Here is an 18109-nt window from a genome sequence, read left to right as displayed (position 1 = left end):
GTGGCCCCCAAAGCCTAAAATACTATAGTGTTTGACAGAAGAGTTTGCAGACCTCCGCTCTAAGCTGTCAGGGATTAGCAGATACCATTGGCTCTAACACTTGTTTCCACTGGTAAATTAGTATTTTCTTGTGTTTCTGTCTTATCTTCTCAGTTATGCATTAAAAAGGCATTTTTTACATGTTACTATTCAGTGTGGTATTGGGATAGAAGTCTAAATCTTATTTCATATAGGTAATCAATTTTCTCTTTGTTTTGTTTATGGCTTCTAAGGTCCAAAAGCTTTCTATTTATTTTTATCTTAAAAACAGTCTTTGTTTAAAGTAGTCTTGGTATATAGAGGTACATAAACTCTTACTTATTCTTTTTAATTTTACTGAGTAAAGTAATGGCTCACCTAGCCCTTTTACAAGATTTTTTAATTAAGTACATTGTAACATGAATTTCTGCAACAAAGATTGTTGTGTCAATTTATATTCTAACCAGTAATGTAAGAATAGTCCCATTTCACTAATTTTCATGTATTTAGAGTATGATCATTTAAAAATATTTAACTTTTTACACCAGAAATGACATCCATTGTTGCTTTGCTTTCTTTTTTAAAGTCATTAAGATTGTTGGATGAAGAAGAAGCAACTGACAATGACTTAAGAGCAAAATTCAAGGAACGCTGGCAAAGGACAGCATCCAATGAACTCTATAAGCCTTTAAGAGCAGGTAAAAATGTGCATAAATGACCTTCAAATTAATAAAGTCTCAATTTGGATCCACATTTTTGCTTGATTAAATTAGGTTCAATTGTAAGCCTGTTTTTACTGCAACTGTTGCTATTGTAGCCCAGGTGTTTTTCTTCAGTTCAGTGATAAAAAATATAACAAAGATAATCCATATTCGTTATAAGAAGTTCAGATTCTTAATAAGGGTATAAAATGAAAATTAAAATGTTCCCATAACCTTTTCTATTCCAGCCATGTGCATATTTTATTAACATAAATGAGATCATATTTTATGTATTATTTTATAATTTCACTTTACTTGAATCCTGGATGGTAAAAGGTGATTTTTAACAGTTAATTTGAAGCCAAGTTATTATTTTGAAAACTTTAGTTATTTTGAAAACTTATTGTTAAGATAAAGGATGTCTTCATGGTAGCTAGAGAATTGTTTTATTTATCTCTGTAAAATGAATTACTGCTATTGAGATTTCTCTAAAAATATATCTGCTATTATTTAAGTCAAGTTGAAGCAGTGATCCTTTGAAAGAGAATATTTTTTAAATAAGTTGTAACAATTTTGGGGATGAATGATTTCTTTCTATATTCATGAGTTGTGGGAAAAAATTAGTCAAATAGCTTTTTATTTGGTGGACAGTGATCACAAATGTGTTTTAAGGTACAACTATGCTTTTGCTTTATAGTTGGTTTTTCAAAAAAAATGCTAACACTCGACAGGAACTGAGTTTTTGTTATTGAGTGAATCGGCGCCTGTAAAAGGGTGAAAAAGTAATAATCCTAAGAGAGAAGCTCCAAAATGCTGAAATTTAAGTACAAAGAATTGGGGCCTGTAGAAGGAGAACAGAACTATAAGTACAACCAACCCATAAACATTACTATTGAGATCATTATGATAACATTCTTTTTCCCACAGAGGGGGCCAACTTCAGAGCAGTTTTGGATAAAGCTTTGCAAGCGGATGGGAAAGTGAAAGAACGGTATCTGTCGCACCGTGACTCCATTGCTCTTTTGTGTAAGCCAGAGCCTGAGCTGAATGCTGCCATCCCTTCTGCTAACCCAGCAAAGACCATGCAGGGCAGCGAGGTAAGAAGCATTTAAAAAAAATTTTTTTAATTGATTTTTTACAGAGAGGAAGGGAGAGGGATAGAGAGTTAGAAACACCGATGAGAGAAACATCGATCAGCTGCCTCTTGCACAACCCCTACTGGGGATGTGCCCCCAACTAAGGTACATGCCCTTGACCGGAATCAAACCTGGGACCCTTCAATCCTCAGGCCGACACTCTATCCCCTGAGCCAAGCCAGTTAGGGCAAGAAGAAGCATTTTGATGTGGCTGGTCATCTGTTTATGAAAACGATGTTCAAGCTATTATAAACAACAAATTGCTGATTTCTTTCTTATTGGCATCTTTCTAAAAATGCAGATGTTAATTGTGGCTGTTATATTTAAAGTAGCATGATATGTACACTGAGTAATAGGTAATTATAGTAATAACATTACAATTCTGTAATAATAATTTTCATTTATTGATGCTTCCTGTGAGCTGGGTACTCTATTCTAGATACTCCATATGTTCGTATTTAATTAAAGTTTTATAAAAGGGAGAAAATGTCCCGAAGTGGAAGGACTGGATTTGGCTAGATACTCTCTGACCACAGATTCCTTGCTGCATACATTATTCTGTATTGCCTTCCACCCTTCCACCATATTCCACTGGGCCTACCTCTGAAAGGAAAACTGACATGTTAATAAATGGGTAACATCATTATGGCCTTTCTATTGGTGACAGGAAGGAGAAAATTAATAATGGGGCATTGGACTCAGAAAGTCCCAAAAGAGGAGAAAGTGCAAGTGTGATGTCTTATGGGGTAATGTAGGCTGAGATAGAGGCCCTGAATTACCCAGGAAAATAAGCCAAAGTGCAACAAATACTGCTGAAAACTTGAAAAAGATGAATTTCTGAGACCATAGATCTTAAAAGTTATCAGTGTTGTTCCTTATTTGTCTTTCCACAGAACATTTCATGTTTTTACTCAACCAAGACTTATTAGATATCTAATCTATGTAAGGCACTGTGCTAGGTGCTTTGAAAAATTAACAAATGAATCAAACAAAGCCTTTACCCTCCATTTACAGTTAAAGATTAGACATACACAAGGATGCAATAATACGGGGTGCAATCTGGGGTAAAAACTTAAGTGTCATAGTCACAGAAATATGCTGTGGGGATTTAGATGACACAGTACTTAAATTCCAGCATTTTGGAGCTTCTCTCTCTCTTTGTTGTTGTTAATCCTCATCTGAGGACTTTCCCCCATTGATTTTGAGAGAGAGTGGAAGGAAGGGGGAGAGACAGGGAGAAAGAACAAGTGATGTGAGAGAGACACATTGATTGGTTGCCTCTTGCACGCATCCCAACTGGGGCTGGGGATCGAGCCTGCAACTGAGGTTGGTGCCCTTGACCAGAATTGAACCTGCGACCCTTCAGTCCACAGGACAACGCTCTAACCGCTCAGGAATACTGGCTAGGGCTGGAGCTCCTCTCTTTAGAGACTTCTTAAGAAGTTGGCACATTATGAGAACAGAGTAAAAAGGCAGAAAAAGTGAACCCATATTGGATCCAAGGATTGAGTGAGTAGTTTTGGTCAGAGGAGCTACTAGAGGTTCAGTGGAAACCAGCCCCCAAAGAGAAGACTGCATAGTTGAATGTGTACAGAACCTGGATCTCTAAAGGGGGTCAGGGGACCTAATGGAACAAAGAATACGAATTACAATAGTCCTCCTTATCCAAGGGGGATAATGAGGCCTGAAAATATATATGCTATGTTTTCCCCTCTACATCTATACCAGTGATAAAGTTTAATTTATAAATTAGGTACAGTAATACATTAACAACAATAATAAAGGAAAACAATTATAATAATATATTGTAATAAAAGTTATGTGAATGTGATCTCTCTTAAAATATCTTAATGTACTTTTCACTTAAGAGGAGCACTTTTTGGCTTCTTTTGGTATATCCAAATTGCCAGCATCATTCTTCTTGGCTTTGAGGTCACTATTAAGTAAAATAAGTTATTTGAACAAAGGCAGTAATACCACAGCAGCCTGCTACTAAATGACAGCAGGCAGGTAGCATGTACAATGTGGATACGCTGGACAAAGGGATGATTGCCCTCTGAAGAGGAAGTTGTATCCATGTGAATCATGCCTGTCCTCTGACAATACTTCTAGCTAACTTGGGGGTATTTTCGCCACAGTTTTGGTCCACTATTTGATGAGACTTTAGTTTCTGTACTATATCAGGACATGGAGTCTGTTTCAAAATAATACATTAGAGTGTTCCTGACTCTCACCTGAGGCTATTTTTAAAATCAGTTCTGCATATTCCTTTTTCTAGTTTTTGTTGGACATAACTTACAGAGAGAGTAAAATGACATCTCTTATTTTTCTATTAGCTAAACAGACTATAGGGTAAACGCTTCAGAGTCATGGTTCAGGTTCCATTATCGGTTTAAATGCACCAACAGATAATAGTTGCAACCTTTAAAATATGTATTCTATTACTCCCTCCCCAAACAAACTGTGTCACATAATTACATAAATAGTTATACTTCAACAAAATAAAGGATGCTTTAATTCTTAATCTTTTCCTCTATCCCTGTCTGAATGTGCATGCCTAAGCTTCTTTAGTCAGTAATGTGCCCAAAGTATAGAGTTAAACCATAAAACTTAACTACCAGTTAATAGTAATTTCTTACACGATTGAACACTTACCCTTTGTTAGAAATTACCTTGTGCACTTACTTTATGTAGATAAGTTCAGTCTTCACAACAGTCCTGAGATAGGTACTATTATTATTCTCTTTTTGCAGGTGAGGAAATTGAATTTTCCAGGCAGTAAACTGACCTTGGTTACATAGTGATTAAGTTTATTATATCCACTAAGGGAGTAAGAGTTGAAATATTTTTCTATGGAATTAATGTTTTACTTAGGTGGACAGTTCATTCATTTGTTTCTGTATTCAAATTTTGATTTAATTTTAATTTTGCATGTGAAAAAGTGTTTATGATTCAAAAGAGAAATCTCAGTCCTTTTTTCCCCACCTTGTTCCCATCCACTTTCTATGAGTTATCATATTCACTAGTTTCTGGTTTGTCCTTAGTGCTTTTCTTTTTGCAGAAAATACATATGCATATGTATGTACATAATATATTTTGTGTATGTATATCTTTATATTCAGATTTCTCCTCTCTTTCTCAAAATGCAGCATCATACACACACACACACACACACACACACACACACACACTTCTGCACCTTTTTTCTCCATTTAACAATATGTCATGGGAGTCATTTGGAAGTAAGATTTTTATCCACATTGTCTAACATCTGATTCCACTAGATCTCTTAAACAGACTTGACAGAATGTGTCCAGGTATGACACATTCTCTCCTTCCTTTAGTGTATCTATGATTTGATGCTTCTTGGACCTCAGGAGTCATTTCTTTCTACTGCCTACACCCTCATTTTCTTTCTCTTTTTTTTTCCATATATTTTTATTGATTTTGGAGAGGAAAGGAGAGTGAAAGAGAGATAGAAACGTTAATGACGAGAGAGACTCATTGTGCGGCTACCTCCTGCACGCCCCACACTTGAGCCCATAACCCAGGCTTCTGGTTTCTTTTGCAATTAAACTAAGGTTTCTTTTTCTTTATTTTTCTTTTAAGGTTGTAAATGTATTAAAATCCTTATTGACAAATCTTGATGAAGTAAAGAAGGAAAGAGAGGGTCTAGAGAATGACCTGAAATCAATGAATTTTGACATGACAAGCAGATTTTTGACTGCTTTGGCTCAAGATGGTGTGATAAATGAAGAAGCTCTTTCTGTTACTGAGCTGGATCGAATCTATGGAGGTCTTACGACTAAAGTTCAAGAATCTCTAAAGAAGCAGGAAGGACTTCTTAAGAATATTCAGGTGTACTTCATATACGTTAATAAAATTTATGTTTTAAAAAAATTAAAGGATAAGCCTGTTCTAAATCTATGTTCATTTAGGATTATCTTTTTTTGCAAGTGTACATATTAATAGAAATCTGTAATCATTATTGATTGTTTTATCACACACTGAATTTGTGATGTTTTTACGTAAGGAAAGATTTAAAGCACAGTGCTACTCCAAAATAAGTATTTGTTAAATTTCTAGTAATTTCTGCATGTAATATATGATTTTCATAGTTGGAAAAGTATCAATAAAAATGTTAGGAGCTGCGTTTGATAAATAAATGTAAAAACATAAATTTTTCTATTAACAAGGTTTCACACCAGGAATTTTCGAAAATGAAACAATCTAACAATGAAGCTAACTTAAGAGAAGAAGTTTTGAAGAATTTAGCTGCTGCATATGACAACTTTGTTGAACTTGTAGCTAATTTGAAAGAAGGCACAAAGGTATGGTGTACTAAAGAAACAGTAGCTCTCTAGTATAGATGTGAATATGTAATTTGGGAAGTTAATTGTTTTTTTTTCCAGTTTGATCAAAAAAAAATTTTTTTTGCCTTGAATTTGTTAGCTTTAATGACTTTTGCCTCTGAGAAGTTTGTTATAAGATCTTAACGAAGGTGGCACCGTTTCATGGGAACTTTGATGAATTGTGTATTTCACAAGGCAGAACGTGGTTTAAGATTTGATGTAACAGGAATTAGCCCAGAAATATCAAAAGCCAATGACACCTTTTTAGGAGAGGGATGTGGGGGTGGAAAGCTGACCAATTTGAATGACCTATGAGGAAACAGCTGTTCTGTGGTGGGGAAGGTGGGTGGGTGGGTATGGCTTTTATATTCTGTGCTTTATATTGGATGATGATAGACTTGTGATCTGTCTGAGTCTCTGAGTGCTTACTAAATATGTTTTAAGTATTTTATTGCCTATTCTTTAAAGAGTTTAAGGAAATGCTTGTATTTTTAACAGTTACTTTCCTTATGAGGGAACAAGTGATTTTTAAGTTTTCTGGCACATCACTCCTTTGGTACTTTAATTCCATTATGATCATTGGATAAAGTTATCTAGATGTAAATACAGTAGATAATCATGTAAAATGCTCTAAAGAGTGGGTAGAAATACTGCAGAGCCTTTCAAAATAGAGAGGATAGTAAAATATTTTAATTTCGTTTAATAAAATGCTTTGTTGAAATAGACAAGTGGAAATTCTTCTAAGGGCTTCTGAAATGATGCTGCGTTTTTGAAGTGAATGTGCAGATCTAGTCCTTCCAGTGAAATAGGGCTGGTGTGTGAGGAATTGGGAAAATGTACAAAACATGGTCTGAAACTTTTAACTTGTTACAATTTAATTTTTAGTGACTTTGTTCTCTAAAAGCGATTTTATTTTTATTTTCTTTAGGAGTCTTAGCTCATATTTAATATTAAGTTAGACTTAAGTAGTATGACTGTGTCTAATGTAGAAAATTTTAGTTTTTCACTTTTAACTGTTATTGACAATTGAGCTTTAGGTTGTGTTCCTCAGATTAAAAATTGTTCTGTTTTTTTACTTGTATTTGTTCTTTGCTTATAGTTTTACAACGAGCTGACTGAAATCCTAGTCCGGTTCCAGAACAAGTGCAGTGATATAGTGTTTGCACGGAAAACAGAAAGAGATGAACTCTTAAAGTAAGTTTGTTTTCTGTATTAAATTGTACTTAAAATATTTTTGTTTAAAAAACCAACCTTGTGGAGACTTTTGGGGTAAACTTGACAGTATGAGATAGCAATTTCTTTCCTTTGCTTCTGGGTATTTTATAAAACAAATAAGCAAAAATCTGCATGGTCCGGAAACAAAAAGATAGAAAAGAGCAGAAACTCTAGATGTAGGAATTACAGTGATGTCACTGAAATGATAATAAAGCAGCTCAGGGTGGCAGATCTCAGGAAATGCTGATAAACGTAAATAGTTTACTTTGTGGTGGCAGATAGGTTCCTTACATAAACTAGAGGTACAGAACCTGGGGAAGATGGTGAAATCACTTTCTGAAGGAGACTACTGAGAAAGCTGGGCCAGTAACAGGACTCATTCCATGCTTAGTAGTCAGTAGAGAGTTGACACAGCATTGATATGAAGAGACTATATTTATCAAGGTGAAAAAATGGACAAAATGTAACAAAACCTATAGATCAGCGGTTCTCACCCTGTGGGTTGCCACTCCTTTGGGGGTCCAATGACCCTTTTACAGGGGTCGCCTAAGACCATCGGAAAACACATATATAATTACATATTGTTTTTGTGATTAATCACTATGCTTTAATTATGTTCAATTTGTAACAATGAAAATACATCCTGCATATCAGATATTTACATTACGATTCATAACAGTAGCAAAATTACAGTTATGAAGTAGCAACGAAAATAATTTTATGGTTGGGGGTCACCACAACATGAGGAACTGTATTAAAGGGTTGCGGCATTAGGAAGGTTGAGAACCACTGCTATAGATGAAGAACATTCACCAAAATAATATTGTCACAGGACAGGTGAAAATTCTGAGCTAACATTTTACTATGGGGAAACAAAGGGTTAGGAAACAGTCTTTCTAAGGCACATCGAAAACAAATGCCAGAACTCGAGATGGTGAGTAAACAGGTGATAAAACGTGTCAGAATTCATGAGAGAGAAGAGAAAAACAAACCATCACAGATCTAAGGTGAAATGGGAAGGAGCACAAAAGAAGAATATAGACAGTGAAGAAAACAGGAACACAGAGTAGAAATGAGGAAGTCAAAAGAAAATGAAACCAAAGTAAAGAGAGAATTAGAGATGGGCAAAGAAAAACCAAGATTGAATTATTATATCAAAAGGCTTATTACCTAATTTATAAAGAGCTCCTATAGTCAAGAGGAGGAAAAACTCAATGGAAAAGTGAGCAAAGGATGCAAACAAATATAAGTGGTTCTTAAGCATAAGAACCACATTCAAAAGAAAATGCACACATTGAAATTACTCAGAAATAACACTTTTCAGATTGGCAAAAATCTGGAAGTTGTTTAACATGCTTTATTAGCACACGTGCATTGCTGTGAGAGTGCACATTGGTGCAGTCCTTGTGTGGAGCACTTTAGCTACCAAGGTCAGGATTACAAATCCATAGATCCTTTATTCTGTTTTTGAGTATTTATTCTGAGGATACATTAGCATATGCTAGAAATGACATTTATGAGCTAATTCGTTTCTGCATTGCTTGTAGTGGTAAAAGAATAGAAACAAATCAAACATCCAGGACTGGTGAAATGAATGAAGCTGCAGCTGTACACTGAAATACTAGGCAGCTATTTACAAAAAGAGAGTGTTTTCTGTTTGCTGATATGGAAGGTTTGCTAAGATAGTTAATGTACAGAAAAGGTTAGGCACAGAACAGTTTGTAAAGTATGTTTTTTTGTGTGTGTGAAAAGGGAGAGGATATAGGCATTTGAATTGTTTTATTTATGCATAAGGAAACTCAGGATGGGCTCCTGAGAAAGAATAGTGGGTATCTGTCTGGGGAGTGAATGGTGGAGTGGGAACTGGCAGGCAGGGGTCTTTCACTTTTTAAAGTTTTGAGTCATGTGAAAGAATACATAATCTTTTCAGATAATTACATTAATCTAAATAATGGGATTTCATGTTCTTATAGTCAAAACCAAGTATTCTGATTTTAACTTTTTGGATTGTGTTCATCCACCCCCTCCACTTTTTATTTTTTGAGCTGTAGAACCTTTTGCTCAAACTCCGTCTTACAGAGAATCTCAGTTTGTAAAATAGATAAAAATGGATCTTGCTCAGATCCAAGCAGGGTGCAGGGCTTATAGCGAGACCTTTGTTAAAATCACTGTTATGCTCAGGGCCTAAATTCTTTAAATATTCTTATTGAATGTCAAATAAAAACAAGAAAAGTATATATAGATGTATATCTTGTTGAATTTTCATAAACTGAGTACACCCCTGTACTGAGCACTTTTAAGCGCCCCAGAAGCATAGCTAATGCATCCACCTAGTCATTATCTCCTCTCCCATAGCAATCACTGCCTTGACTGAGAGTGTAGACTAGTTTCTCCTGTGTTTGCTGCACTGTGTATAAATGGAATCATGTGTACTTTTCTGTGACTGGCTTTTACTCAACATTATATTAGTGAGATTCATCTGTATGATGTTCCTGTATGTATTTCATTGTATGAATATACTACAGTCTTATTTATCAGTACTATTTTTGAGTATTTGAGTAGTTTTTAGTTTTGGGCTATTGTAAATAGTGTGGGCATGAAGGTTCTAAAACACACTGTCCAATATTACAGTTAGCCGTAAAAGAATAGAAACAAATCAGATGTCTAGAGCTGGTAAATTAAATAAAGGTACGTCTGTATGGTGATACTATGCAGTCACATGTACAACTTAAAATTTAAAATCCCTGGTAGCCACATTAAAAAAGCTAAAAGAAACAGGCAAAATAAAATTCAGTAATACATTTTGTTTAACCCAGTATGTCCAAAGTAGCATCATTTCAAAATATAATCAATGCAAAAATTATGAAGGAGATAGTTTATTCCTCTCTCCCCCACACTAAATCTTAGAAATCTGGCATGTAATTTACACTTATAGCACATCTGTTTTATTTAAGTGAGATTTTGGGATGGATTTCAATTTATCGTGGTAGAGGGGATTTAAAAATGTTTTTCTGTTTTTTAATACTGTATTTTAATGGTCTTTTCAACTATCTCTTTTATGAATTTACCTTAGTAATATATTTTGAGATCTCTTTCAACATGAAATAGCTCAGTGCCATACTTTTTTTGAATATCTTTAGAAAGTATTTATTAAGAAATTTATAAAATGGTTTGAATAGATTAGCTTTCTCACCTGTTGTTATGGTTTCTGTAAATAGTGATTAAAATATTAGTGAGATGACTATGAGGCGACTATGAACTGCTGTAATTTTCTGGTTGTTATGTTAGGAGTTTCTCATCTAGAGGATGACCTTTTATTAAGACTGGGCAGAAGCTCTAGCTGGTTTGCCTCAGTGGATAGAGCATCAGCCTGCGGACTGAAGGGTCCTGGGTTCGATTCTGATCAAGGACACATGCCCGAGTCTCAGGCTTGATCCCCAGTTGGCGGTGTGCAGGAGGCAGCTGATCAGTGATTCCCTCTCATTATTAATGTTTCTATCTCTCCCTCTCCCTTCCTATCTGATATTAATAAAAATATATTAAAAGAAATGAGAGGGCGGCCGTTTAGGTCCACTTGCCCAGTTGGACATCTTCCTTACTCTAGCTGTAGCTGTGATCTCTGAGAGTTTTCCTTTTTTCCTAGGCTTCAGAAGGAGCATAAGAACTAATTTCATTTTATTAAATAGGAGGGAGAAAGAAGATTTAAGGTAGTTCTAGTCAAGAACATAAACGGAGCATGTTTTAAAATAGCATCATTGTTTTGAATCTATTTCCTGTGTTTCATGTATGAAGAAAAGAAAAGCACCTGATAATTTATGTGTGTTGGGTTTTCTTTTATTGTGTTAATTTCTAACACTTGTCTTTAATAAGGGACTTGCAGCAAAGCATTGCCAGAGAACCTAGTGCTCCTTCAATTCCTACACCTGCCTATCAGTCCTCTCCAGCAGGAGGACCTGCCCCCACTCCTCCAACTCCAGCGCCAAGAACCATTGCGGTCAGTAAGCAAACATTTGTACATGGAAGTTTACATTAGTGACAGCTTGCTTGCTGTAAAGGATGGAACAGACTTCATGTTGGATAAATCTGTTGTCACCATTTTGATCAGGTGACCCACGTGATGTTTTGCAGTGTGAAGAATTCTTGCCAAAAAATCTTTAACTTGAATCTAATCAAGTCTTTAGAACCAACTTTCAGTTTATAGCAAATGGGGTGATGAAACAAGAGGTTAAATTGTGCCAGTAGAAAACAATTGGACAAATCTAGAACTGGGACATTTTGTGAGATACCTGGCTTGATCTTTTCTAAAAGGGGATGTCATAGAAAGAAAAAGAATAGGCAGAAGGCTTGTTTTAGGTTGAAAGAGTGGAAAGATTCATAATAACCAAGTGCAATACATGAATCTTGATTGGATCCATAAAAATACATGTAAGAGCTTCTTTTGGTGATAAGTAGGAAAACTTAAATGTGGAGTGGATACTTGATGATATTAGGGAGTAAGAGTTAATTTTCTTAGGGTGAAGTGGTCCTATGATTATATAGGAGAATATTAGAACTTACATGTGTATTATACTGTTCTTTTAAGTGTTCTGGTCTTTAAAAAATTTCATAATATGTTGGGATCAGGATGAGATTACAATAATAAACTGTACCTAACCTGCTCCTTCCTTCCACCTCAGTTGTCTAATCATTGGGAGAAGCAGTGAGCAGTAAATGATTAAATATTGGGCATCAGGAAAAGAGCAGTGGCTACCGAGGATTCACAAATTGGAGAATTAGCCCTAGCCTGTTTAGCTCAGTGGATAGAGCGTCAGCCTGCAGACAGAAGGGTCCCAGGTTTGATTCTGGTCAAGGGCATGTACCTGGGTTGCAGGCTCCTCCCCGGCCCGGGCCCTGGTTGGGGCTTCTGCAGGAGGCAGTCGGTGTGTTTCTCTCACATCGATATTTCTGTCTTTCCCTCTCTCTAAAAAAAAAAAAACAAAAACAATGGAAAAATATCCTCAGGTGAGGATTAAACAAACAACAAATTGGAGAATTATTCCTCAACTATGATACATTTCTAGAGTAATAAGCCAACATTTTTAAAAAATATATTTTATTGATTTTTTACAAAGAGGAAGGGAGAGAGATAGAGAGTTAGAAACATCAGTGAGAGAGAAACATCAATCAGCTGCCTCCTGCACATCTCCCACTGGGGATGTGCCCGCAACCCAGGTACACGCCCTTGACCGGAATCGAACCTGGGATCTTTCAGTCTGCAGGCCAATGCTCTATCCACTGAGCCAAACCGGTTTCGGCATAAGCCAACATTTAAGAATGGGAATTAGAAGTATATCTAGTTGGAATCTGTAGAGTTTCTCTCATGCCCCCTCATTTATTTTAATTGATAGCAATTTGAAAGAAACATGAAACATTTTGTAGTTAATGCTGACTTTTCCTCACAGCCTAGTAAGCCTCAGCCCCCAGCCCGGCCTCCACCTCCTACGTTTCCAGCAAATCGAGCACCTGCTGCTGCTGCCTCAGCTCCCGCAGTGACTGGGACTCCTGCACCTGCTGCATCCCAGACTCCTGGCTCAGCTCCCCTTCCACAGGCCCAGGGGCCCCCCTACCCCACCTATCCAGGATATCCCGGGTAAGGCGGAAACTGTGTTTATCCCAGTGAATCAACAGATCTTCTGTTCTGGTTAACCTGTTAAAAACAGGCTTGTCACTTCTCTGAATGGATGTGTCATAAATAAATAATCGGCATTGTCAGCTCATGCAGAAGTAAAAGTAATGTTATAGTCACTTATTTGAGTAGTTGGGATAGCCATTTCCAAGCATATATATGTTTTTAGTTTTTACATACTGGGTTTATATCAGATCTCTTCTGTATGGAATTCAGAATATGTTTCCTTGATCATATTTATTTAGGTGATAAACAAGTGCCTTTTCTGAGCTTAGCGTGAGCTAGACTGATACGGCCTTATTTATATTCCTGTACTTTGAAATTTTTGCATATTGATAAACTGTTGAGCAGAAATTTATAGAATTATGGAATGTATTTTCTTAAAGATCTGCTTTCTTTGTGATAATTAGTTAAAAATCAAGACATTTGACTATTTTTTAAGTGTGCTTCAAACTTTAAGTCCATTCTGTCTTTCCACTATTAATAATTTTTACAAATAGTAAATTTATATGCATTACAGTGAACTTGATATTCTTTCATTTCAATTAATAACAGGATTAGGAACACTTTTCTCTAACAGGTACCGTGAAACAGCTGTTTTCTTCTCTCCACTGTTCTCTAATAGACTGAGAAATGGAGACAAATGGCTTTCTTGGAAAAACTGGTATTAGAATAATTATAGTATGTTTTGTTTTTTTCGTATTTGATTTATCAATCCAATTCTTTTCTTCTTCCCATCAGGTATTGCCAAATGCCCATGCCCATGGGCTATAACCCTTATGCGTACGGCCAGTACAATATGCCATATCCGCCAGTGTATCATCAGAACCCTGGACAGGCTCCGTTCCCAGGACCCCAGCAGCCTTCATACCCCTTCCCTCAGCCCCCACAGCAGCCTTACTATCCACAGCAGTAATATGTCTGCTCAGAAGCTCAGCTGGTTCAGTTCAAAGGGAAAGAATACTAATCTGCAATAAGTTACTAAACTCCATGCTCTGGTTAATATAATGCACTCTACTCTGAATGCAGTGTATAATTTGTCTGCGGCTACAAACTGAAAGCTGTGCCCCAGTTCCACATTTGATTGCACATGTGAGATTTGCTGCTGTTGCAGTATAAACACTAGGTATACTAGGATTTGAAATAAATTATATTACAGTTCATAAAAGTTGAAAATAAGAAATTAAACCCACAAGAGAAACCTTTGAAATAAATATACTTATGTCTACAGAAGCTGTGATTGGGTTACCAGATACTTACAGTGATGGTTTAAATACTGATATTCAAGAAAACCAAGTTTTCTTTCTCTTTTGGTTTATTGATTTGGTTTAATTTCCATTATGCTATTTTGCATAATCAAAGCATTGTAATCTTATAATTTAAAAATAAATTACTTAAGAACAGTTTTTATTGTTATGTTTTGTCATTGATTCTCATTACTGTCTAATTTCTTTGTAGTATTAGTCTCATTTTATATGTACATGAGTTAAACAGATACTGTGTTTAAGTGCATGATTAGTGCAGGTTAATAGGTTCAAGTACATTTTATGGGAAAATGAAAAGTATCATAGTTTATCTTTCATGTGCTGATTAATATATTAATTTTGAAATTTATTTTGAAAAGTCCTATAATGTGGAAGGAACACAATTGGTACCAAAGATTCTCCAAATAAATATACAAATAAATATGTATATTTAATGTTTTATTAATTTCTCCAAGAAATTGGTACAAATTCTGGTAATTATTTTTTTTATAACCTGGTTAAAATACATTATTTACAATACTGTCTAATATAAATGGGATTGTTTAAAGAAAACTTACTGTACCCTTCTTTTTTCCACCTTGCTGTCTTAACTTGGTAACATTTAATGCACAATGTATGTGAGTAGATTTAAGCCCTTTCATTTTTATGCTCCTAAAGATTGGACTATTTTATAATTCAGGGAGCACACAAAACAGTTGTTGGGAGCATATGCCAATTCTGGAATAGGCTGTGTATTTAATATTAATCTCTGCTGTTAAAGATAACTAATCACTGTATAAACCTCAGTAAAAGTAGTGAGCCATGCTTCATGGAATGAGAAAATGAGAAAGGAATGAGTTGTTTGATATCACAGTGGGATCTGTTCTGTGTGAGATTCATTTCTGAACACATCAGGCATATGAGCAGTTTTCCAATGGATTAGTTTATGCTTATTTTTTAAGTTTTAATGCCTACATTTTCTTGCCTTACTGTTTCATTTAAATGGTACTGTCACTTGGGACACTGTGGTTTTCATTGGCAGTTTGGGTTTATATTTTAAATGTTGGACTGAAGGTGTGATTGTAAAAGAGAGTGAATTGGTTTTAAAATATTTGTATATTTCAAAATCTTACTTTGTTGTATGTAGAAAACATGAAGGCATGTTACTGCAATATAAATTACCTTTACATGGAATATTACAGTTGGTTTAAAGTCCAATAGTTAAAACCTTGGCAAAAGATAGGTTTTTACATATCAAAGCTAAGTTTTATTAATGTGGAATCATCAAGTGTGACATGGCTTGTTTGACTCTTGTGTAAATGACATTTAAGTTATACATTCTTATTACTCAAGGTGTCATATACTAACATAAGATACTCCATGAGGGAGGTATTCCAAATTGCTAGTTTATAACTCTTGCTAATGCAGAAAAAAACAAAAAGTTGGCCTGAATATTCTCTTGGGGAAAGATGGTGCTGAAGAAAGAGTAAGTGCATCCAAAGGCCAAAAGAGAAGTTATCAGGCCTTTAGCCCATTTCCCGTGCTAAGCTAGGCCTGCTCCCAGAGCACCACGGGAAGATGGTGAAAACATTCTAGGAGAGGGGGCCCAGCGCTGGTGCCAGCCTCTTCCAGCATGCCCGAGCCGCTCGGCAGCCTAGCACCATTTCTCCTGTCCGCTCGCTTACCCCTTAGGTAATAGAGGATGCTGCTTTTGGCCATCTCTGTCTAGGTGCCGATGACCAAGGGTCAGCAGGCCTCCATCGGCAGGTCTGTCTATAGGCCTGTTTGCTGTCATCCTGATGGCTCATTGAAAGACGTTTCTCTGAAGTCCATTGCATTCTAGCAAACAAGAATGAAGCCTTCACTGGGCTCATTTTTATCAAACTTTTTTGTCCTTTGCTTAGCTTCCAATATCCTACAAAATTCCTGAAAAAGGTGTCCCGGATAATGCTGTTTTGGCGATAGAGTGTCTCTCTAGTTCAGGTATGTTAATACCTGTGTTTATAATTAGACTTTTTGATGACCTTTTGGAAAACCATTCCCAGTCCATTTAGGTTCGACTTTGGAACACTTTCAGAATGGATTATCCTTCCAGTGATGGAGCTCTGGATAGAGAGCCACTAAACACTAACATTTCTTTTTCTTGGTCGCAGACGGCTGGTCTGATCTCTCAGTCTCGTGTAAAGTACCGGGCTGTTACTCTGCCCCTTGCTCTCTATTCTCAGTTAAGAAAAATGCTCATACATCACTGCAGACCATTCAGTCCTTGTGATATAACCATGTACCCGTACCCCTAGCTTTGCAATGTTTAATGTCCCCTCCCCAAATCTAAACGTTACAGAACAAGACCAAGATTTCACAGCCTTCTGTCCCTGACCTTCTCTCCCAGTGTTGAACTAGCCTTTCTAGTCCAACACATTTTGTAAAAAGTTTTCCATGAGAGCTTTACAGTTTGCAAAAGTGCTTTGTACAATGCAACTTGTTAAGTAGGTTTTAGTTTGCTAGTGGGAATTTTTTTTTTTTAATCAGTATATCTTGAAGAATCTTGCTATTAACCTAGTGGCATCTTTTTTTTTTTTTTTTTTTAAACAACTGCAATTCTTAGTTGATTCACGGAACAGGATACAAAGTAGGAAAAAACTGCTATAGTATTGTTATTACTAGTTTAAATGTAGACTTTAAAACTAAATGGTGATTATAAGATTTACATGGAAGAGCAAAGAAGGAAAAATTCTATTTTTAAAGAAAAAGAGAATATTCAGGCTTTATTTCTGGTATGAAGTTTATATTTTTAAAAAATCCTATATTATCACACCAGAGATTTTAGATTCTTTTCTGGTTACAAACATTGCTGGTAGTTGGATTATATTTTTATTGTATTCATTTCTCTTAGGGGGAAAATTGTAAAGAAACAAAGAGGTTCCAGATGAATGTATCCTGGAAATAAAAGTTGAAAGATTCTTATTTCTTTGGAGTATGAATTCTTATTTAAAGTCCTTATTCTTCAGCTCTATAGTTTCTGTAATTTCTTTAACAAATGGTGGGTTGGGAATAAAAAAATAATAGCCACTTTGACTAAATGCATGAGACTATAAAATGCAGACAATGTTTAAATGTTTTCCTAATAGCTGTCCACCCTATGATTTATCATGGATGGACCATGTTTTTCATTATGATTTTCCCTCAGTTTTTACAGATGACTAATTTCAAGTGTCATTTTCTGGGTTGATTTTTTGAAAATGTTTGACAAGTTTATGTTAATTGAGCAGTGGAGGGGATGGTGAAACGAGTTTATCTTTTAAAACATTTTCTTCCTCGTTCTCCCATGTGCTAAGGTCAGCTGCAACTGTTTTATTATGTAGCTCAGAATGCACAATTTGTCCTAAATTGTTGATTTTGTATCCCTTTCAATAGTTCAGGGTGAATAAGCTAACTCCAAGAATGAAGTCCGAATTCTTATGTATATTTTAAATATAGAAAAGTTGGGCATAGTTAAACCATTAAAAAAAAAATCCTCACCCAAGAATATGTTTTTACTGATTAGAGAGAGGGAGAGAGAGAGAGAGAGAAACATTGGTGTGAGAGAGCAACATTGATTAGTTGCTCCCAGCTGTCACCCCCCCTCCAACCTGCCCCCACATGCGCTCTCAAGGATTTATATTCCAGGAAAGAAAACAATTGAACTGACAGTTGGTTTGAAGGTGATAGTATATTAAGATGTGGATTTGTGGCAGGGAGTTCTCCATGTTTTTCTCCCTTTTTCAGCTCCGGCTCGAGA

At 35.8% G+C, this 18109-nt stretch overlaps 1 protein-coding gene across 1 annotated transcript in view; it reads left to right on the top strand.

Moving 5' to 3' along the window:
* Positions 1-17295, top strand: part of PDCD6IP (programmed cell death 6 interacting protein) — a 44579-nt gene extending 27284 nt beyond the window's left edge. Inside the window, exons 11-18 of the mRNA XM_070391759.1 lie at positions 605-716; positions 1647-1816; positions 5465-5713; positions 6052-6186; positions 7307-7401; positions 11293-11416; positions 12864-13051; positions 13829-17295. Of these exons, the coding sequence (XP_070247860.1) occupies positions 605-716; positions 1647-1816; positions 5465-5713; positions 6052-6186; positions 7307-7401; positions 11293-11416; positions 12864-13051; positions 13829-14003 (1248 nt within the window). The 3' untranslated portion in view covers positions 14004-17295. The remainder of the gene's footprint in view (positions 1-604; positions 717-1646; positions 1817-5464; positions 5714-6051; positions 6187-7306; positions 7402-11292; positions 11417-12863; positions 13052-13828) is intronic.
* The last annotated feature ends 814 nt before the right edge of the window (positions 17296-18109 follow it).

Source organism: Myotis yumanensis, unplaced genomic scaffold, assembly GCF_028538775.1.
Source record: "Myotis yumanensis isolate MYYU_CA2020_CCGP unplaced genomic scaffold, mMyoYum1.0.hap1 SCAF_14, whole genome shotgun sequence".
NCBI classification, from domain to species: Eukaryota; Metazoa; Chordata; class Mammalia; order Chiroptera; family Vespertilionidae; genus Myotis; species Myotis yumanensis.
This window is presented reverse-complemented; position numbering and strand designations above follow the sequence as displayed.